At 41.8% G+C, this 23858-nt stretch overlaps 2 protein-coding genes across 2 annotated transcripts in view; both read right to left on the bottom strand.

Annotated features, from left to right (window-relative positions):
- The window catches only part of LOC140196262 (uncharacterized), a 60877-nt gene extending 51584 nt beyond the window's left edge, over positions 1-9293 (bottom strand). The window contains exons 1-7 of the mRNA XM_072255161.1: positions 9273-9293; positions 7589-7765; positions 5998-6174; positions 3919-4095; positions 2017-2193; positions 1033-1209; positions 52-228 (exon numbers count right to left, since the gene is read on the bottom strand). Coding sequence (XP_072111262.1) covers positions 52-133 — 82 coding nt within the window. The 5' untranslated portion in view covers positions 134-228; positions 1033-1209; positions 2017-2193; ... (2 more) ...; positions 7589-7765; positions 9273-9293. The remainder of the gene's footprint in view (positions 1-51; positions 229-1032; positions 1210-2016; positions 2194-3918; positions 4096-5997; positions 6175-7588; positions 7766-9272) is intronic.
- Positions 9294-10470: 1177 nt separating this feature from the next.
- LOC140197012 (uncharacterized) overlaps positions 10471-23858 on the bottom strand; it is a 94361-nt gene continuing 80973 nt past the window's right edge. The window contains exons 6-14 of the mRNA XM_072256945.1: positions 23153-23329; positions 21585-21761; positions 20296-20472; positions 18712-18888; positions 16820-16996; positions 15231-15407; positions 13136-13268; positions 11601-11717; positions 10471-10600 (exon numbers count right to left, since the gene is read on the bottom strand). Of these exons, the coding sequence (XP_072113046.1) occupies positions 10471-10600; positions 11601-11717; positions 13136-13268; positions 15231-15407; positions 16820-16996; positions 18712-18888; positions 20296-20472; positions 21585-21761; positions 23153-23329 (1442 nt within the window). The remainder of the gene's footprint in view (positions 10601-11600; positions 11718-13135; positions 13269-15230; positions 15408-16819; positions 16997-18711; positions 18889-20295; positions 20473-21584; positions 21762-23152; positions 23330-23858) is intronic.

A 23858-nucleotide genomic window follows, 5' to 3' on the forward strand; every position in this document is an offset into this window, starting at 1 on the left:
TCAATGAGGAATACAATGCAAATCACCATGGGCAGAGCTTTGGATACTTACAGAGCTCTGGTGTGGAGCTTGGAGCAGTTGTTATCAGTGTACTTGATTCACTTGTTCGATCTGTGGTCGAACTCTGTGTCATTGAGGCTGGTGTCGATGTGCTTGTTGTCTCTGAAGTGGTTGGTAATGCTGTTGAAGTTGTAGTAGGAGGAGGAGTTGAAACTGGCCCTGTTGTTGCTGCATTCAAGCACAAACATCTAAGATATCATTAAACAATTACCATTGTTTCTTCTTCATACCGTTTATGTACACATCTGATCTCGATAGACCCCCAGTTTTAGATGTTTTGATTCTCCGGAGTGTGGATCACTGGCGCAGTCTCTTTAAATATTCTAGCCCACTATGCTATTCGGAGTCATGTTTAGCTGCCAAGATTTGGATATTTAAAGAGCATCTGAACTCAGGTTCAGTCTGTCGTCAGCTCAACTTTGGTTCACTCACCGACTGCAGTTACGTTGCTCACACGATTGGAACCTAGACTATTCTTTTCAGATTCTCGTCTACCAGCTACTCCAGAACAGTGCTCTTGACTCTGTCTTAAAATCTCCTATCGGTTCTATTCTTGGATACTTTAGCGATTGGATCCTGACCATCCTGACCTACACCTCCCATCACACATACACACAATGTGTAGGAAAGGAATACATGGCAGAACTTTCTGGGAAGCAATGATTTCTGAGGTCAATGCTTTTCCTCATTTCTTTCAAAATTGCTTACTCCAAGGGAAATATACACGTTGTATCTGTGAAGGATTTAGCAGCAACAGGAAATGGTTCAGTTGAAACAGCAACAGGGGTGTAAGGATTAGTTGTATCAGACGAAGATCAGCAGGCATACTTGCAGCAGTACCGGTCGAAAATTGTTTGATTAAGATGGGAGCAGCAGATCAGCAGAACTTACAAAAGGATCAGATGTTTGCACCTTTTGATTTTGGTCAGAATTTGCCTTCAGAATGGATCAGGCAGAGCCTTGGATACTTACAGATCTCTGATGTGGAGCTTGGAGCAGTTGTTATCAGTGTACTTGATTCACGTGTTAGATCTGTGGTTGAACTCTGTGTTGTTGAGGCTGGTGTCGATGTGCTTGTTGTCTCTGAAGTGGTTGGTAATGCTGTTGAAGTTGTAGTAGGAGGAGGAGTTGAAACTGGCCCTGTTGTCGCTGCATTCAAGCACAAACATCTAAGATATCATTAAACAATTACCATTGTTTCTTCTTCATACCGTTTATGTACACATCTGATCTAGATAGACCCCCAGTTTTAGATGTTTTGATTCTCCGGAGGGTGGCTCACTGGCGCAGTCTCTTTAAATATTCTAGCCCACTATGCTAATCGGGGTCATGTTTAGCTGCCAAGATTTGGATATTTAAAGAGCATCTGAACTCAGGTTTGGTGCTCTGTCATCGGCTCAACTTTGGTTCACTCACTGACTGCAGTTACGTTGCTCACTCGATTGGAATCTAGACTATTCTTTTCAGATTCTCGTCTACCAGCTACTCCAGAACAGTGCTCTTGACTCTGTCTTAAAATCTCCTATCGGTTCTATTCTTGGATACTTTAGCGATTGGATCCTGACCATCCTGACCTACACCTCCCATCACACATACACACAATGTGTAGGAAAGGAATACATGGCAGAACTTTCTGCGAAGCAATGATTTCTGAGGTCAATGCTTTTCCTCATTTCTTTCAAAATTGCTTACTCCAAGGGAAATATACACGTTGTATCTGTGAAGGATTTAGCAGCAACAGGAAATGGTTCAGTTGAAACAGCAACAGGGGTGTAAGGATTAGTTGTATCAGACGAAGATCAGCAGGCATACTTGCAGCAGTACCGGTCGAAAATTGTTTGATTAAGATGGGAGCAGCAGATCAGCAGAACTTACAAAAGGATCAGATGTTTGCACCTTTTGATTTTGGTCAGAATTTGCCTTCAGAATGGATCAGGCAGAGCCTTGGATACTTACAGGTCTCTGATGTGGAGCTTGGAGCAGTTGTTATCAGTGTACTTGATTCACGTGTTAGATCTGTGGTTGAACTCTGTGTTGTTGAGGCTGGTGTCGATGTGCTTGTTGTCTCTGAAGTGGTTGGTAATGCTGTTGAAGTTGTAGTAGGAGGAGGAGTTGTAATTGGCCCAGTTGTTGCTGTATTCAAAGACAGACACTTAGGATCTAAGAAATCATTAAACAAATAGCATTTTCTCTTCTATGCACTGAGTGGAAACACACCCCCGTGCCAGTCTCCGGGTTTTAGATGTCTAGATTCTCCAGAGTGTGGATTGTTGAATCTGTCCCTTTAAAGATTCTAGCCGACTATTCTAATTGGCAGCGTGATTTAGCTGCCAAGATTCAGAAATGTGAAACGCACATCAACTCTGGTCCCCAGTTCAATCGTCAGCTCAGCTTTGCTTCAGTCTGCCATTTAGTGACGATTGCTCTCTCATTTAGATTATACTCTCGTCTTGGCAGTTTCTCATCTCTCAGCTACTCCAGAACTCTGTTCTCAACTCAATCTCAAAAAAGTATCTGGTTCTATTCTTCAATACTCCAGCACCATCCTGCTCTCCACCTCTTGACACACGGTCACAGTGTGTGTTCAAAAATATATGAAATTCAGCTTTGCAGGGAACAATGATTTTCATCTTTTTATTCATAATTGTTTACATCAAGAGAAATGTATACGTTGTATCTGTGAGGGATGTCGCAGCAAAAGGAGAAGCTGAAAATGGTGCAACTGAAACAGCAATGTGTGTGTAAAAATTGTTGTATCCGGCAAAGATCAGCAGACGTGTTTGGAGTAGTACTGGTTGGAAGTTGTTTGGTGAATACAGAACCAGGAATGAGCAGAATTTACAAAAGGAACAGGTGATTGCAATTTTTGACTTGGTAAATTTATATTCCAAATGGATCATCAGTGCTGCTATACTTACTGCGTTACAATCTAAGATAACATTGAGAAAGGAAAGTTGACACAAGAGATGATGGATGATGAATCTGCAGCAAGACGTCAAACACCTGAAGGAACTGACGTCCTCCCCTCAGCTATTTTCAGTTCATATGAATCATCCTGACCTGTACTGTTTACTGTCTGGTTATTAGAACAAACATTGGTTGAGTAACAGTGTGAATGATGCACATTCTGTCACGCTTTCAATGAAGAAAACATGAATTGCAAATGTCATTTCTGACTAATTCTATGCTTGTTGAACAACCAATAGATTTCACAGCTGTGGTAATTCATGTGGGAGATGCAGTTGGAGGAATGTTTGGAGCTCCCTTAAAACCAGGACACTTGGAATGGGGTGTCACAGTAAATTGAAAAGATATCTTCCACTTCACAAATATGACACAGGCAAGAGAATAACATAAGTTATTGAGAGAAAGGCTTTTCTCAGTTACCACTGGGAGGTTTAAATCTGCTACCACAAAACAATAAATTTCATGAGATATGCCAGTGATATTAAACCTGATTGTACTTCTGCTTCTAAATCTGAGGTGAATGGAGTTTGAAAGAGCAGGAATTGCAACAGCAGTATTTATAACAGGAGCAGTTGCTGTACCGGAGTGTTAATGGTAGGTGTAGCGGAAACTAATTCTGCTACAGGAGTCGCTGCGATTGCAGAAGTTATAACATAGTCTCAGACGACAGGTCAGGGACATGAAAAATTCAGCAATTCTCCTTCCCTGTGTTCTGTCTGTGCAGCTAAAAAAACATCAGTGTCTCCTCACCATAATGATTCTTTATTTAATCCAGATATATCCACTCTACTGATGACAAAATGAGATTAAATCCACCTGATCTGTTACTCTGTTTACAGATCAATGAGAAATACAATGCACATTGCCACAGACAGAGCCTTGGATACTTACAGAGCTGTGGTGTGGAGCTTGGAGCAGTTGTTATCAGTGTATTTGATTCACTTGTTAGATCTGTGCTCGAACTCTGTGTTGTTGAGGCTGGTGTCGATGTGCTTGCTGTCTCTGCAGTGGTTGGTAATGCTGTTGAAGTTGTAGTAGGAGGAGGAGTTGTAATAGGCCCTGTTGTTGCTGTATTCAAACACAGACACTTAGGATCTAAGAAATCATTAAACAAATACCATTGTCTCTTCTATGCACTGAGTGGAAACACACCCCCGTGCCAGTCTCTGGGTTTTAGATGTTTAGATTCTCCAGAGTGTGGACTGTTGATTCAGTCCCTTTAAAGATTCTAGCCAACTATTCTAATTGGCAGCATGACTTAGCTGCCAAGATTCAGAAATGTGAAACGCACATCAACTCTGGTCCCCAGTTCAATCGTCAGCTCAGCTTTGCTTCAGTCTGCGATTGCAGTGAAGATCGCTCTCTCATTTGGATTCTACCCTTGTCTTGGCATTTTCTCATCTCTCATCTACTCCAGAACTCTGTTCTCAACTCAATTTCAAAAAAATATCTGGTTCTATTCTTCAATACTCCAGCACCATCTGCTCTCCACCTCTTGACATACTGGCACAGTGTACAGTTAAAATATATGAAATTCAGCCTCGCAGGGAACAATGATTTTCATTTTTTTATTCATGACTCGTTACACCAAGAGAAATGTATACGTTGTATCTGTGAGAGGTGTAGCAGTAATAGGAGAAGCTGAAAATGGTGCAGGTGAAACAGCAAAGTGTCTGTAAAAATTGTCGTATCCGGCAAAGATCGGCAGACATGCTTGGAGCAGTAGTGGTTGGAAATTGGTGAATACGGGAGCCATGGATGAGCAGAAATTACAAAAGGAACAGATGATTGCAATTTTTGGTTTGCCTGAATTTACCTTCCAAATGGATCATCAGTGCTGCTAGACTTCTCTGCATTACAGTCTAAGGTAACATTGAGAAAGAAAGTTGATACAAGAGACGATGGATGATGAATCTGCAGCAAGACATCAAACACCTGAAGGAACAGACTTCCTCCCCTCAGCTATTTTCAGTTCAGTTGAATCATCCTGACCTGTACTGTTTACTCAAGCAACGTCCACCAAAGCTGCTGGTGAACGCAGCAGGCGAGGCAGCATCTCTAGGAAGAGGTACAGTCGACGATTTGGGCCGAGACCTTTCGTCAGGACTAACTGAAAGAAGAGCTAGTAAGAGATTTGAAAGTGGGAGGGGGAGGGGGAGATCCAAAATGATAGGAGAACTGTTTACCGTCTGGTCTATAGAACAAACATTAGTTGAGTAACAGTGTGAGTGATGCACATCCTGTCATGCTTTCAATGAAGAAAATACGAATTGCAAATGCCGTTTCTGACTAATTCTATGCTTGTTAAACAACCAATAGATTTCATAGCTGTGGTAATTCATGGGGGAAATGCAGTTGGAGGAATTGTTGGAGTTCCCTTAAAAACCATGACACTTGGAATGGGGTGTCACAGTAAATTGAAAAGGTTTCTTCCACTTCACAAATGTGACACAGACAAGAGAATAATAGAAGTTATTGAGAGAAAGGCTTTTCTCAGTTACCAGGGGAGGTTTAAATCTGCCACCACAAAACAATAAATTTCATGAGATATGCCAGTGATATTCAACCTGATTGTACTTCTGCTTCTAAATCTGAGGTGGATGGAGTTTGAAAGAGCAGGAATTGCAACAGCAGTATTTATAACAGGAGCAGTTGCTGTACCGGAGTGTTAATGGTAGGTGTAGTGGAGACTAACTCTGGTACAGGAGTCGCTGCGATTGCAGAAGTTATAACATTGTCTCAGACGACAGGTCAGGGACATGAAAAATTCAGCGATTCTCCTTCCTGGTTTCTGTCTGTGCAGCTAAAAAAACATCAGTGTCTCCTCACCGTATTGATTGTTCATTTAATCCAGATATATCCACTCTACTAATGACAAAATGAGACTAAATCCACCTGATCCGTTACTCTGTTTACAGATCAATGAGAAATACAATGCATATCGCCATGGACAGAGCCTTGGATACTTACAGAGCTCTGGTGTGGAGCTTGGAGCAGTTGTTATCAGTGTACTTGATTCACTTGTTCGATCTGTGGTTGAACTCTGTGTTGTTGAGGCTGGTGTCGATCTGCTTGTTGTCTCTGAAGCGGTTGGTAATGCTGCTGAAGTTGTAGTAGGAGGAGGAGTTGTAACTGGCCCTGTTGTCGCTGCATTCAAGCACAAACATCTGAGATATTATTAAACAATTACCATTGTTTCTTCTTCAGACTGTTTACGTACACATCTGATCTCCATCGACCCCCAGTATTAGATGTTCTGATTCTCCGGAGTGTGGATCACTGGCGCAGTCTCTTTAAATATTCTAGCCCACTATGCTAATCGGGGTCATGTTTAGCTGCCAAGATTTAGATATTTAAAGAGCATCTGAACTCAGGTTTGGTTCTCTGTCGTCGGCTCAACTTTGGTTCACTCACTGACTGCAGTTACATTGCTCACTCGATTGGAATCTAGACTATTCTTGTCAGGTTCTCGTCTACCAGCTACTCCAGAACAGTGTTTTTGACTCTGTCTCAAAATCTTCTATCGGTTGTATTCTTGGATCCTTCAGCGATTGGGTCCTGAACATTCTGACCTACACCTCTCATCACACACGCACACAATGTGCGGGAAAGGAATACGTTACAGAACTTTCTGGGAAGCAATGATTTCTGAGGTCAATGCTTTTCATCATTTCATTTAAAATTGTTTACTCCAAGGGAAATGTACATGTTGTATCTGTGAAGGATTTAGCAACAGTAGGAACAGATGAAAATGGTGCAGATGAAACAGCAATGGGGGTGTAACCATTAGTTGTATCAGACGAAGATCAGCAGATATACTTGCAGCAGTACTGGTTGAAAATTGTTTGATTAAAATCTGAACAGCAGATCGGCAGAACTTACAAAAGGAGCAGATGTTTGCACTTCTTGGTTTTGGTCAGAATTTGCCTTCAGAATGGATCATCACTTCTGCTGGAATTGATCTGTGTTACAATCAAAGGTAACAACGAGAAAGGAAAATCGACACTAGAGAGGGTGATTGATGCATCTGAAGGAAGACATCAGACATCTGGAGGAACTTACTTTCTCCCCTCAGCTCTTTTCAGTTCAGTTGTAGCATATTGACCTGAACTGTTTACTGTCTGTTCACCAGAACAAATGATGTATGCCAATAATATTAAACCTGATTCTGATTCTAAAACTGAAGTAAATGGAGCTTGAAACAGCAGGAATTGCAACAGCAGTACTTATAAGATGAACAGTTGCTGTACCAGAGTGTTAATAGTAGGTGCAGTGGAAACTAATTCTGCTACAGGAGTCGTTACAACTGCAGAAATCATTACGTTGCCTCTGACTACACGTCAGGGACAGGAATCATTCTCTGATTCTCTCTGCACTTGTTCTGTCTGCGGAGCTCAATGGTTCCATCAGTGTCTCCTCACCTTATTGATCTTTATTCAATGCAGGTATTTCCACCCTACAAGTGACGTACTGAGATTCAATCCAATTGATCAATTACTTTGTTTTCAGAACAATGACAATTACAATGCACACCACCACGGACAGAGCCTTGGATACTTACAGAGCTCTGATGTGGAGCTTGGAGCAGTTGTTATCAGTGTACTTGATTCACTTGTTAGATCTGTGGTTGAACTCTGTGTTGTTGAGGCTGGTGTCGATGTGCTTGCTGTCTCTGCAGTGATTGGTAATGCTGTTGAAGTTGTAGTAGGAGGAGGAGTTGTAATAGGCCCTGTTGTTGCTGTATTCAAACACAGACACTTAAGATCTAAGTAATCATTAAACAAATACCATTGTCTCTTCTATGCACTGAGTGGAAACACACCCCCGTGCCCGTCTCCGGGTCTTAGATGTCTAGATTCTCCAGAGTGTGGATTGTTGATTCTGACCCTTTAAATATTCTAGCCGACTATTCTAATTGGCAGCGTGATTTAGCTGCCAAGATTCAGAAATGTGAAACGCACATCAACTCTGGTTCCCTGTTCAATCCTCAGCTCAGCTTTGCTTCAGTCTGCGATTGTAGTGACGATTGCTCTCTCATTTGGATTCTACCCGCCGATTAGGAAAAGGGGAGTTGCAACGAGACCTGGGTGTCATTATACACCAGTCATTGAAAGGTGGCATGCAGGTACAGCAGGCGTTGAAAAAGGCGAATGGTATGCTGGCATTCATAGTGAGAGGATTCGAGTACAGGAGCAGGGAGGTACTACTGCAGTTGTAAAAGGCCTTGGTGAGACCACACCTGGAGTATTGTGTGCAGTTTTGGTCCCCTAATCTGTGGAAAGACATTCTTGCCATAGAGTGAGTACAAAGAAGGTTCACCGGATTAATTCCTGGGATGGCTGGACTTTCATATGATGAAAGACTGGATCGACTAGGCTTATACTGGCTGGAATTTAGAAGATTGAGGGGGGATCTTATTGAAACGTATAAAATCCTGAAGGGATTGGACAGGCTAGATGCAGGAAGATTGTTCCCAATGTTGGGGAAGTCCAGAATGAGGGGTCACAGTTTAAGAATAAAGGGGAAGCCTTTTAGGACCGAAATAAGTTAAAATTTTTTCACACAGACAGTGGTGAATCTGTGGAACTCTCTGCCACAGGCAACAGTTGAGGCCAGTTCATTGGCTATATTTAAGAAGGAGTTAGAACTGGCCCTTGTGGCTAAAGGGATCAGGGGGTATGGAGAGAAGGCAGGTACAGGGTTCTGAGTTGGATGATCAGCCATGATCATATTGAATGGCGGTGCAGGCTCGACATGCCGAATGACCTACTCCTGCACGTATTTTCTGTGTTTCTATGTTTACCCTTGTCTTTGCAGTTTCTCATCTCTCAGCTACTCCATAACTCTGTTCTCAACTCAATCTCAAAAAAGTATCTGGTTCTATTCTTCAATACTCCAGCACCATCTGCTCTCCACCTCTTGACACACAGGCACACTGTGTGGTCAAAAATATATGAAATTCAGCTTTGCAGGGAACAATGATTTTCATCCTTTTATTCATAGTTGTTTACTCCAAGGGAAATGTATACGTCGTATCTGTGAAGGATGTCGCAGCAAAAGGAGAAGCTGAAAATGGTGCAGGTGAAACAGCAAAGGGTGTGTAAAAATTGTCATATCCGGCAAAGATCCGCAGACATACTTGGAGTAGTACCGGTTAGAAATTGTTTGGTGAATACGGGAACCATGGATGAGCAGAAATTACAAAAGGAACAGATGATTGCGATTTTTGGTTTGTTTGAATTTACCTTCCAAATGGATCACCAGCGTTACTTCTCTGCGTTACAGTCTAAGGTAACATTGAGAAAGGAAAGTTGATACAAGAGACGATGGATGAAGAATCTGCAGCAAGACGTCAAGCACCTGAAGGAACTGACTTCCTCCCCTCAGCTATTTTCAGTTCAGTTGAATCATCCTGACCTGTACTGTTTACTCAACCAACACACATCAAAGTTGCTGGTGAATGCAGCAGGCGAGGCAGCATCTCTAGGAAGAGGTACAGTCGACGATTTGAGCCAAGAGCCTTCGTCAGGACTAACTGAAGGAAGAGCTAGTAGGAGATTTGAAAGTGGGAGGGCAGGGGGAGATCCAAAATGATAGGAGAACTGTTTACTGTCTGGTCTGTAGAACAAACGTTGGTTGAGTAACAGTGTGAGTGATGCACATCCTGTCATGCTTTCAATGAAGAAAACACGAATTGCAAATGTCGTTTCTGACTAATTCTATGCTTGTTGAACAACCAATAGATTTCATAGCTGTGGCAATTCATGGGGGAGATGCAGTTGGAGGAAGGGTTGGAGCTCCCTTAAAAACCATGACACTTCGAATGCGGTGTCACAGTAAATTGGAAAGATTTCTTCCACTTCACAAATATGACACAGGCAAGAGAATAATAAAAGTTATTGAGAGAAAGACTTTTCTCAGTTACCACTGGGAAGTTTAAAACTGCCACCATAAAACAATAAATTTCATGAGATATGCTAGTGATGTTAAACCTGATTCTACTTCTGATTCCAAATCTGAGGTGAATGGAGTTTGAAAGAGCAGGAATTGCAACAGCAGTATTTATAACAGGAGCAGTTGCTGTACCGGAGTGTTAATGGTAGGTGTAGCGGAGACTAATTCTGGTACAGGAGTCACTGCGATTGCAGAAGTTATAACATTGTCTCAGATGACAGGTCAGGGACATGAAATATTCAGCGGTTCTCCTTCCCTGTGTTCTGTCTGCGCAGCTAAAAAAACATCAGTGTCTCCTCACCGTATTGATTGTTCATGTAATCCAGATATATCCACTCTACTGATGACAAAATGAGACTAAATTCACCTGATCCGTTACTCTGTTTACAGATCAATGAGGAATACAATGCACATCATCACGGGCAGAGTTTTGGATACTTACAGAGCTCTGGTGTGGAGCTTGGAGCAGTTGTTATCAGTGTACTTGATTCACTTGTTAGATCTGTGGTCGAACTCTGTGTCGTTGAGGCTGGTGTCGATGTGCTTGTTCTCTCTGAAGTGGTTGGTAATGCTGTTGAAGTTGTAGTAGGAGGAGGAGTTGAAACTGGCCCTGTTGTCGCTGCATTCAAGCACAAACATCTAAGATATCAATAAGCAATTACCATTGTTTCTTCTTCATACCGTTTATGTACACATCTGATCTCGATAGACCCCCAGTTTTAGATGTTTTGATTCTCAGGAGGGTGGATCACTGGCGCAGTCTCTTTAAATATTCTACCCACTATGCTAATCGGGGTCATGTTTAGCCGCCAAGATTTGGATATTTAAAGAGCATCTGAACTCAGGTTCGGTGCTCTGTCATCGGCTCAATTTTGGTTCACTCACCGACTGCAGTTACGTTGCTCACTCGATTAGAATCTAGACTATTCTTGACAGATTCTCGTCTATCAGCTACTCCAGAGCAGTGTTCTTGACTCTGTCTCAAAATCTCCTATCGGTTCTATTGTTGGATACTTTAGCGATTGGGTCCTGACCATCCTGACCTACACCTCCCATCACACATACACACAATGTGTAGGAAAGGAATACATGGCAGAACTTTCTGGGAAGCAATGATTTCTGAGGTCAATGCTTTTCATCATTTCATTCAAAATTGCTTACTCCAAGGGAAATATACACGTATCTGTGAAGGATTTAGCAGCAACAGGAAATGGTGCAGGTGAAACAGCAATAGGGGTGTAAGGATTAGTTGTATCAGACGAAGATCAGCAGCTTACTTGCAGCAGCACTGGTCGAAAATTGTTTGATTAAAATGGGAACAGCAGATCAGCAGAACTTATAAAAGGAGCAGATGTTTGCACCTTTTGATTTTGGTCAGAATTTGCCTTCAGAATGGATCAGGCAGAGCCTTGGATACTTACAGAGCTCTGATGTGGAGTTTGGAGCTTGGTGCTGGTTTCAATGTACTAATGACAAAATGAGATTAAATCCACCTGATCCGTTACTCTGTTTACAGATCAATGAGAAATACAATGCACATCACCACGGGCAGAGCTTTGGATACTTACAGAGCTCTGATGTGGAGCTTGGAGCAGTTGTTATCAGTGTACTTGATTCACTTGTTCGATCTGTGGTTGAACTCTGTGTTGTTGAGGCTGGTGTCGATGTGCTTGCTGTCTCTGAAGTGGTTGGTAATGCTGTTGAAGTTGTAGTAGGAGGAGGAGTTGTAATTGGCCCTGTTGTTGCCGCATTCAAACACAAACATCTAAGATATCATTAAACAATTACCATTGTTTCTTCTTCACACTGATTATGTACGCATCTGAACTCGATAGATCCCGGTTTTAGATGTTCTGATTCTCCGGAGTGTGGATCGCTGGCACAGTCTCTTTAAATATTCTAGCCCACTATGCTAATCGGGGTCATGTTTAGCTGCCAAGATTTGGATATTTAAAGAGCATCTAAACTCAGGTTCGGTGCTCTGTCGTCGGCTCAACTTTGGTTCATTCACCGACTGCAGTTACGTTGCTCACTCGATTGGAATCTAGACTATTCTTGACAGATTCTCGTCTACCAGCTACTCCAGAACAGTGTTCTTGACTCTGTCTCAAAATCTTCTATCGGTTGTATTCTTGGATACTTTAGCGATTGGGTCCTGACCATCCTGACCTACACCTTTCATCACACACGCACACGATGTGCCGGGAAAGGAATACGATACAGAACTTTCTGAGAAGCAATGATTTATGAGGTCAATGATTTTCATCATTTCATTCAAAATTGTTTACTCCAAGGGAAATGTACACGTTGTATCTGTGAAGGATTTGGCAACAATAGGAACAGACGAAAATGGTGCAGATGAAACAGCAATAGGTGTGTAACGATTAGTTGTATAGACGAAGATCAGCAAATATACTTGCAGCAGTACTGGTCGAAAATTGTTTGATTAAAATGGGAACAGCAGATCAGCAGAACTTACAAAAGGAGCAGATGTTTGCACTTTTTGATTTTGGTCAGAATTTGCCTTTAGGATGGATCATCACTGCTGCTGGAATTGATCTGTGTTACAATCGAAGGCAACAACGAGAAAGGAAAGTCAACACTAGAGATGGTGATTGATGCATCTGAAGCAAGATATCAAACAAATGCAGGAACTGACTTTCTCCCCTTTGCTCTTTTCAGTTCAGTTGTAGCATATTGACCCAAACTGTTTTCTGTCTGTGCACCAGAACAAATGATGTATGCCAGTAATATTAAACCTGATTCGGATTCTAAATCTTAGGTGAATGGAGCTTGAAACAGCAGAAATTACAACAGCAGTATTTATAAGATGAACAGTTGCTGTACCAGAGTGTTAATAGTAGGTGCAGTGGGGACTAATTCTGCTACAGGAGTCGCTACAACTGCAGAAATCATAACATTGTCTCTGACTACACGTCAGGGACAGGAATCATTCTCTGATTCTCTCTGCACTTGTTCTGTCTGCGGAGCTCAATGGTTCTATCAGTGTCTCCTCAACTAACTGATCCTTTATTGAATGCTGGTATTTCCACCCTACAAGTGACGTGCTGAGATTCGATCCACATGATCAGTAATTTGTTTTCAGAACAATGTCAAATACAATGCACATCGCTCTGGACAGAGCCTGGGATACTTACAGAGCTCTGATGTGGAGCTTGGAGCAGTTGTTGTCAGTGTACTTGATTCACTTGTTCGATCTGTGGTTGAACTCTGTGTTGTTGAGGCTGGTGTCGATGTGCTTGTTGTCTCTGAAGTGGTTGGTAATGCTGTTGAAGTTGAAGTAGGAGGATAAATTGTAATAGGCCTTGCTGTAGCTGTATTCAAACACAGACACTTAGGATCTAAGAAATCATTACACAAATACCATTGTCTCTTCTATGCACTGAGTGGAAACATACCCCCGTGCCAGTCTCCGGGTTTTAGTTGTTTAGATTCTCCAGAGTGTGGATTGTTGATTCTGTCCCTTTAAATATTCTAGCCGACTATTCTAATTGGCAGCATGATTTAGCTGCCAAGATTCAGAAATGTGAAACGCTCATCAACTCTGGTTCCCTGTTCAATCGTCAGCTCAGCTTTGCTTCAGTCTGCGATTGTAGTGACGATTGCTCTCTCATTTGGATTATACCCTTGTCTTGGCAGATTCTCATCTCTCAGCTACTCCAGAACTCTGTTCTCAACTCAATCTCAAAAAAAGTATCTGGTTCTATTCTTCAATACTCCAGCACCATCCTGCTCTCAACCTCTTGACACACAGTCACAATGTGTGTTCAAAAAGATATGAAATTCAGCTTTGCAGGGAACAATGATTTTCATCTTTTTATTCATAATTGTTTACACCAAGAGAAATGTAGACGTTGTATCTGTGAGGGATGTCGCAGCTATAGGAGAGGCTGAAAATGGTGCAGGTGAATCAGCAATGCGTGTGTAAAAATTGTCGTATCCGGCAAAGATCAGCAGACGTGCTTGGAGCAGTAGTGGTTCGAAATTGTTTGGTGAATACGGGAATCATGGATGAGCAGAAATTACAAAAGGAACAGGTGATTGCAATTTTGGAGTTGGTTGAACTTACCTTCCAAATGGATCATCACTGCTGCTAGACTTATCTGCGTTACAGTCTAAGGTAAGTTTGAGAAAGGAAAGTTGATACAAGAGACGATGGATGAAGAATCTGCAGCAAGACATCAAACACCTGAAGGAACTGACTTCCTCCCCTCAGCTATTTTCAGTTCATATGAATTATCCTAACCTGTACTGTTTACTCAACCAACACACATCAAAGTTGCTGGTGAATGCAGCAGGCCAGGCAGCATCCCAAGGAAGAGGTACAGTCGACGATTTGGGCCGAGACCTTTCGTCAGGACTAACTGAAGGAAGAGCTAGTAAGAGATTTTAAAGTGGGAGGGGGAGGGGGAGATCCAAAATGATAGAAGGACTGTTTACTGTCTGGTCTGTAGAACAAACGTTGGTTGAGTAACAGTGTGAGTGATGCACATCCTGTCATGCTTTCAATGAAGAAAACACCAATTGCAAATGCCATTTCTGACTAATTCTATGCTTGTTGAACAACCAATAGATTTCATAGCTGTGGTAATTCATGGGGGAGATGCAGTTGGAGGAATGGTTGGAGCTCCCTTAAAAACCATAACACTTGGAGTGGGGTGTAACAGTAAATTGGAAAGATTTCTTCCACTTCACAAATATGACACAGGCAAGAGAATAATAAAAGTTATTGAGAGAAAGGCTTTTCTCAGTTACCACTGGGAAGTTTAAAACAGCCACCACAAAACGATAAATTTCATGAGATATGCTAGTGATGTTAAACCTGATTCTACTTCTGATTCCAAATCTGAGGTGAATGGAGTTTGAAAGAGCAGGAATTGCACCAGCAGTATTTATAACAGGAGCAGTTGCTGTACCGGAGTGTTAATGGTAGGTGTAGTGGAGACTAATTCTGGTACAGGAGTCGCTGCGATTGCAGAAGTTATAACATTGTCTCAGACGACAGGTCAGGGGCATGAAATATTCAACGGTTCTCCTTCCCTGTGTTCTTTCCGCGCAGGTAAAAAAAAAAATCAGTGTCTCCTCACCGTATTGATTGTTCATTTAATCCAGATATATCCACTCTACTAATGACAAAATGAGACTAAATTCACCTGATCCGTTACTCTGTTTACAGATCAATGAGGAATACAATGCACATCGCCATGGGCAGAGCCTTGGATACTTACAGAGCTCTGGTGTGGAGCTTGGAGCAGTTGTTATCAGTGTACTTGATTCACTTGTTAGATCTGTGGTCGAACTCTGTGTCATTGAGGCTGGTGTCGATGTGCTTGTTGTCTCTGAAGTGGTTGGTAACGCTGTTGAAGTTGTAGTAGGAGGAGGAGTTGAAACTGGCCCTGTTGTCGCTGCATTCAAGCACAAACATCTAAGATATCATTAAACAATTACCATTGTTTCTTCTTCACACTGTTTATGTACACATCTGATCTCGATAGATCCCGGTTTTAGATGTTCTGATTCTCCGGAGTGTGGATACTGGCGCAGTCTCTTTAAATATTCTAGAACACTATGCTAATCGGGGTCATGTTTAGCTGCCAAGATTTGGATATTTAAAGAGCATCTGAACTCAGGTTCGGTGCTTAGTTGTCGGCTCAACCTTGGTTCACTCACCGACTGCAGTTACGTTGCTCACTCGATTGGAATCTAGACTATTCTTGACAGGTTCTCGTCTACCAGCTACTCCAGAACAGTGTTCTTGACTCTGTCTCAAAATCTTCTATTGGTTCTGTTCTTGGATACTTTAGCGATTGGGTTCTGACCATCCTGACCTACACCTCTCATCACACACGCACACAATATGCGAGAAAGGAATACGATACAGAACTTTCTGGGAAGCAATGATTTCTGAGGTCAATGCTTTTCATCATTTCATTCAAAATTGTTTATTCCAAGGGAAATGCACACGTATCTGTGAAGGATTTAGCAACAATAGGAACAGATGAAAATGGTGCAGATGAAACAGCAATAGGTGTGTAACGATTAGTTGTATAGACGAAGATCAGCAAATATACTTGCAGCAGTACTGGTCGAAAATTGTTTGATTAAAATGGGAACAGGAGATCAGCAGAACTTACAAAAGGAGCAGATGTTTGCACCTTTTGATTATGGTCAGAATTGCCTTTAGAATGGATTATCACTGCTGCTGGAATTGATCTGTGTTACAATCGAAGGTAACAACAAGAAAGGAAAGTCAACACTAGAGATGGTGATTGATGCATCTGAAGCAAGATATCAAACAACTGCAGGAACAGACTTTCTCCCCTTTGCTTTTTTCAGTTCAGTTGTTGCATATTGACCCAAACTGTTTGCTGTCTGTGCACCAGAACAAATGATGTATGCCAGTAATATTAAACCTGATTCGGATTCTAAATCTGAAGTGAATGGAGCTTGAAACAGCAGGAATTACAACAGCAGTATTTATAAGATAAGATGAACAGTTGCTGTACCGGAGTGTTAATAGTAGGTGCAGTGGGGACTAATTCTGCTACAGGAGTCGCTACAACTGCAGAAATCATAACATTGTCTCAGACTACACGTCAGGGACAGGAATCATTCTCTGATTCTCTCTGCACTTGTTCTGTCTGCGGAGCTCAATGGTTCCGTCAGTGTCTCCTCAACTAACTGATCCTTTATTGAATGCAGGTATTTCCACCCTACAAGTGACGTGCTGAGATTCGATCCACATGATCAGTAATTTGTTTTCAGAACAATGTCAAATAGAATGCACATTGCCATGGACAGAGCCTGGGATACTTACAGAGCTCTGATGTGGAGCTTTGAACAGTTGTTATCAGTGTACTTGATTCACCCGTTCTATCTGTGGTCGAACTCTGTGTTGTTGAGGCTGGTGTCAATGTGCTTGCTGTCTCTGCAGTGGTTGGTAATGCTGTTGAAGTTGCAGTAGGAGGAGAAACTGTAATAGGCCCTGCTGTAGCTGCATTCAAACACAGACATTTAGGATCTAAGAAATCATTAAACAAATACCATTGTCTCTTCTATGCACTGAGTGGAAACACACCCCCGTGCCAGTCTCCGGGTTTTAGATATTTAGATTCTCCAGAGTGTGCATTGTTGATTCTGTCCCTTTAAATATTCTAGCCGACTATTCTAATTGGCAGCATGATTTAGCTGCCAAGATTCAGAAATATGAAACGCACATCAACTCTGGTTCCCTGTTCAATCCTCAGCTCAGCTTTGCTTCAGTCTGCCATTGTAGTGACGATTGCTCTCTCATTTGGATTATACCCTTGTCTTGGCAGTTTCTCATCTCTCAGCTACTCCAGAACTCTATTCTCAACTCAATCTCAAAAAAGTATCTGGTTCTATTCTTCAATACTCCAGCACCATCCTGCTCTCCACCTCTTGACACACAGTCACAGTGTGTGTTCAAAAATACATGAAATTCAGCTTTGCAGGGAACAATGATTCTCATCTTTTTATTCATAATTATTTACACCAAAAGAAATGTATACATTGTATCTGTGAGGGATGTCGCAGCAAAAGGAGAAGCTGAAAATGGTGCAGCTGAAACAGCAAAGTGTGTGTAAAAATTGTATCCGGCAAAGATCAGCAGACATGCTTGGAGTAGTACTGGTTGGAAATTGTTTGGTGAATACGGGAACCATGGATGAGCAGAAATTACAAAAGGAAAAGATGATTACAATTTTTGGTTTGTTTGAATTTATCTTCCAAATGGATCATCAGCGTTACTTCTCTGCGTTACAGTCTAAGGTACCCATTGAAGTTGATACAAGAGACGATGGATGAAGAATCAGCAGCAAGGCATCAAATACCTGAAGGAACTGACTTCCTCCCCTCAGCTATTTTCAGTTCATATGAATCATCCTGACCTGTACTGTTTACTGTCTGGTCATTAGAACAAACATTGGTTGAGTAACAGTGTGAGTGATGCACATTCTGTCACGCTTTCAATGAAGTAAACATGAATTGCAAATGTTGTTTCTGACTAATTCTATGCTTATTGAACAACCAATAGATTTCATAGCTGTGGTAATTCATGGGGGAGATGCAGTTGGAGGAATGGTTGGAGCTCCCTTAAAAACCATGACACTTGGAATGGGGTGTCACAGTAAATTGAAAAGATTTCTGCCACTTCACAAATATGACACAGGCAACAGAATAATAGAAGTTATCGAGAGAAGGGCTTTTCTCAGTTAGCACTGGGAGATTTAAAACTGCCACCACAAAACAATAAATTTCATGAGATATGCCACTGATATTCAACCTGATTGTACTTCTGCTTCTAAATCCGAGGTGAATGGAGTTTGAAAGAGCAGGAATTGCAACAGCAGTATTTATAACAGGAGCAGTTGCTGTACCGGAGTATTAATGGTAGGTGTAGTGGAGACTAACTCTGGTACAGGAGTCGCTGCGATTGCAGAAGTTATAAGATTGTCTCAGACGACAGGTCAGCAACATGAAATATTCAGCAATTCTCCTTCCCTGTGTTCTGTCTGCGCAGTTAAAAAAACATCAGTGTCTCCTCACCGTATTGATTGTTCATTTAATCTAGATATATCCACTCTACTGATGACAAAATGAGACTAAATCCACCTGATCCGTTACTCTGTTTACAGATCAATGAGATATACAATGCACATCGCCATGAGCAGAGCCTTGGAAACTTACAGAGCTCTGGTGTGGAGCTTGGAGCAGTTGTTATCAGTGTACTTGATTCACTTGTTCGATCTGTGGTCGAACTCTGTGTTGTTGAGGCTGGTGTCAATGTATTTGTTGTCTCTGAAGTGGTTGGTAATGCTGTTGAAGTTGTAGTAGGAGGAGGAGTTGTAATTGGCCTTGTTGTTGCTGCATTCAAGCAAAAACATCTAAGATATCATTAGACAATTACCATTGTTTCTACTTCACACTGTTTATGTATACATCTGACCTCCATAGATCCCCGGTTTTAGATGTTCTGATTCTCCAGAGTGTGGATCACTGGCGCAGTCTCTTTAAATATTCTAGAACACTATGCTAATCGGAGTTATGTTTAGCTGCCAAGATTTGGATATCTAAAGAACATCTGAACTCGGTTTCGGTGCTCTGTCATCGGCTCAACTTTGGTTCACTCACCGACTGCGGTTACGTTGCTTACTCGATTGGAATCTAGACTATTCTTGACAGGTTCTCGCCTACCAGCTACTCCAGAACAATGTTCTCGACTCTGTCTCAAAATCTTCTATCGGTTCTACTCTTGGATACTTTAGCGATTGGGTCCTGACCATCCTGACCTACACCTCTCATCACACACGCACACAATGTGCGGGAAAGGAATACGTTACAGAACTTTCTGGGAAGCAATGATTTCTGAGGTCAATGCTTTTCATCATTTCATTCAAAATTGTTTACTCCAAGAGGAATGTACACGTTGTGTCTGTGAGGGATTTAGCAGCAACAGGAAGTGGTGCAGATGAAACAGCAATAGGTGTGTAACGATTACTTGTATCAGACGAAGATCAGCAGGTATACCTGCAGCAGTACTGGTCAAAAATTGTTTGATTAAAATAGGAACAGCAGATCAGCAGAATTTACAAAAGGAGCAGATGTTTGCACTTTTTGATTTTGGTCAGAATTTGCCTTCAGAATGAACCATCACTGCTGCTGGAATTGATCTGTGTTACAATCGAAGGTAACAACTAGAAAGGAAAGTCGACTCTAGAGATGGTGATTGATGCATCTGAAGCAAGACATCAAACAACTGGAGGAACTGACTTTCTCCCCTCAGCTCTTTTCAGTTCAGTGGTAGCATATTGACCCGAACTGTTTGCTGTCTGTTCACCAGAACAAATGATGTATGCAGGATAATATTAAACCTGATTCTGATTCTAAAACTGAAGTAAATGGAGCTTGAAACAGCAGGAATTGCAACAGCAGTATTTATAAGATGAACAGTTGCTGTACCGGAGTGTTAATAGTAGGTGCAGTGGAAACTAATTCTGCTACAGGAGTCGCTACAACTGCAGAAATCATAACATTTTCTCAGACTACACATCAGGGACAGGAATCATTCTCTGATTCTCTCTGCACTTGTTCTGTCTGTGGAGCTGAATGATTCCATCAGTGTCTCCTCAACTAACTGATCCTTTATTCAATGCAGGTATTTCCACCCTTCAAGTGACGTACTGAGATTCGATCCACTTGGTCAGTTACTTTGTTTTCAGAACAATGATAAATACAATGCACATCACCACGGACAGAGCCTGGGATACTTACAGAGCTCCAGTGTGAAGCTGGTAACCGTTGTTGTCAGTGTACTTGATTCACTTGTTAGTTTTGCACTCAAGTGCTGTGTTGTTGAGGCTGGTGTCGATGTGCTTGTTGTCTCTGAAGTGGTTGGTAATGCTGTAGAAGTTGTGGTAGCAGGAGGAGTTGTAATAGGCCCGGTTGTAGCTGCAATCAAACAGAAATACTTCGGATCTATGAAATCATTAAACAAATACGATTTGTTTCTTCTTCATGCTGTTACAGTACGCATCTAAACTCGGCAGACTCAGGGTTTTAGATGTTCACATTCTCTGGAGTGTGGATCACTGGCACGGTCCATTTAAAGATTCATGCCCGTAAGGCTAATCGACAGCCTTGTTTAGCTACCAAGATTTGGATATGTAAATATCACCTGAACTCATGTTCAGTGTTCGATTGTCAGCACAACTTTGGTTCAGCCTGTGATTGCAGTTACGATTGCTCTCTCGATTAGATTCTCACCTATTCTTGTCAGGTTCTTATTTACCACCAGTCAAGAACAGTGCTCTAGAGAACCTGACAAGAGTAGAACCGAGAGATGATGTTGAGACTAGGTAGAGAACATTCCTGACTAAGTCTCGAAATTTATCTCTGTTCTAATCTTGGATACTCCTCCACTTGGGTCCTGACTGTACGGACCTATGCCTCTCATCACACGCACACAATGTGTGGGCAAGGAATTGGCAATAGACCTTTCTGGGAAAAAATGCTTTCTGAGGTCAATATTTTTCATCTTTTTATTCAAAATTGCTTACACTAAGAGAAATATATTCGTTGTGTTCTTGAGTGATGTCGATGTAATAGGAGCAGCTGAAAGGGGTGCAGATAAAACAGCAACAGGGGCGTAACGATTAGTTGTATTTAGTGAAGATATTCTGACACACTTGGAGCAGTACTGGTTGAAAATTGTTTCGAGTAATCTTTAGCAGTGGATCAGCTGAATTTATAAATGGATCAGATTATTGCAAATTTTGCCTTTAGTATGCTACAGGAGTCGCTGCAACTGCAGAAACTATAACATTATCTCAGACTACAGGTCAGGGATAGGAATCATTCTCTGATTCTCTTTGCATGTGTTCTGTCTACAGAGCTAAACGATTTCAGCAGTGTCTCCTCACATTATTGTTCTTTTATTCACTGTAGCTATATCCACTCTACTAATGATGTAATAAGATTGGGTCCACTTGATCCATTATTCTGTTTACAGATCAATGAGAAATACAATGCACATCGACATGAGCAGAGCCTTGGATACTTACAGAGCTCTTGTGTGGAGCTTGGAGCAGTTGTTATCAGTGTACTTGATTCACTTGTTAGATCTGTGGTCGAACTCTGTGTTGTTGAGGCTGGTGTCGATGTGCTTGTTGTCTCTGAAGTGGTTGGTAATGCTGTTGAAGTTGTAGTAGGAGGAGGAGTTGAAACTGGCCCTGTTGTTGCTGCATTCAAGCACAAACATCTAAGATATCAATAAGCAATTACCATTGTTTCTTCTTCATACCATTTATGTACACATCTGACCTCCATAGATCCTGGTTTTAGATGTTCTGATTCTCCGAAATGTGGATCGCTGGAGCAGTCTCTTTAAATATTCTAGCCCACTATGCTAATCGGGGTCATGTTTAGCTGCCAAGATTTGGATATTTAAAGAGCATCTGAACCAAGGTTCGGTGCTCTGTCGTCGGCTCAACTTTGGTTCACTCGCCGACTGCAGTTACGTTGCTCACTCGATTGGAATCTAGACTATTCTTGACAGGTTCTCGTCTACCAGCTACTCCAGATCAGTGCTCTTGACTCTGTCTGAAAACCTCTATTGGTTCTATTCTTGGATACTTTAGCGATTGGGTCCTGACCATCCTGACCTACACCTCTCTTCATACATGCACACAATGTGCGGGAAAGCAATACGTTACAGAACTTTCTGGGAAGCAATGATTTCTGAGGTCAATGCTTTTCATCATTTCATTCAAAATTGTTTACTCCAAAGGAAATGTACACGTTGTGTCTGTGAGGGATTTAGCAGCAATAGGAAATGGTGCAGGTGAAACAGCAATAGGTGTGTAACAATTAGTAGTATCAGACGAAGATCAGCAGATATACCTGCAGCAGTACTGGTCGAAAATTGTTTGATTAAAATGGGAACAGCAGATCAGCAAAACTTACAAAAGGAGCAGATGTGTGCACTTTTTGATTTTGGTCAGAATTTGCCTTCAGAATGGATCATCACTGCTGCTGGAATTGATCTGTGTTACAATCGAAGGTAACAACAAGAAAGGAAAGTCGACCCTAGAGATGATGATTGATGCATCTGGAGCAAGACATCAGACAACTGGAGGAACTGACTTTCTCCCCTCAGCTCTTATTAGTTCAGTTGTAGCATATTGACCTGAACTGACCAGAACAAATGATGTATGCAGGATAATATTAAACCTGATTCTGATTCTAAATCTGAAGTGAATGGATTTTGAAACAGCAGGAATTACAACAGCAGTATTTATAAGATGAACAGTTGCTGTACCGGAGTGTTAATAGTAGGTGCAGTGGAGACTAATTCTGCTACAGGAGTCGCTACAACTGCAGAAATCATAACATTGTCTCAGACTACACGTCAGGGACGGGAATCATTCTCTGATTCTCTCTGCACGTGTTCTGTCTGCAGAGATCAATGATTCCATCAGTGTCTGCTCACCTTATTGATCCTTTATTCAATGCAGGTATTTCCACCCTACGAGTGACGTACTGAGATTCGATCCACTTGGTCAGTTACTTTGTTTTCAGAACAATGACAAATACAATGCACATCACCATGGACAGAGCCTGGGATACTTACAGAGCTCCAGTGTGAAGCTGGTAACCGTTGTTGTCATTGTACTTGATTCACTTGTTAGTTTTGCACTCAAGTGCTGTGTTGTTGAGGCTGGTGTCGATGTGCTTGTTGTCTCTGAAGTGGCTGGTAATGCTGTAGAAGTTGTGGTAGCAGGAGGAGTTGTAATAGGCCCGGTTGTAGCTGCAATCATACAGAAACACTTTGAATCTATGAAATCATTAAACCAATATGATTTGTTTCTTCTTCATGCTGTTACAGTACGTATCTAAACTCGGCAGACTCAGGGTTTTAGATGTTCACATTCTCTGGAGTGTGGATCACTGGCACGGTCCATTTAAAGATTCATGCCCGTAAGGCTAATCGACAGCCTTGTTTAGCTACCAAGATTTGGATATGTAAATATCACCTGAACTCATGTTCAGTGTTCGATTGTCAGCACAACTTTGGTTCAGCCTGTGATTGCAGTTACGATTGCTCTCTCGATTGGATTCTCACCTATTCTTGTCAGGTTCTTATTTACCACCAGTCAAGAACAGTGCTCTAGAGAACCTGACAAGAGTAGAACTGAGAGATGATGTTGAGACTAGGTAGAGAACATTCCTGACTAAGTCTCGAAATTTATCTCTGTTCTAATCTTGGATACTCCTCCACTTGGGTCCTGACTGTACGGACCTATGCCTCTCATCACACGCACACAATGTGTGGGCAA

Source organism: Mobula birostris, chromosome 4, assembly GCF_030028105.1.
Source record: "Mobula birostris isolate sMobBir1 chromosome 4, sMobBir1.hap1, whole genome shotgun sequence".
NCBI lineage: Eukaryota > Metazoa > Chordata > Chondrichthyes > Myliobatiformes > Myliobatidae > Mobula > Mobula birostris.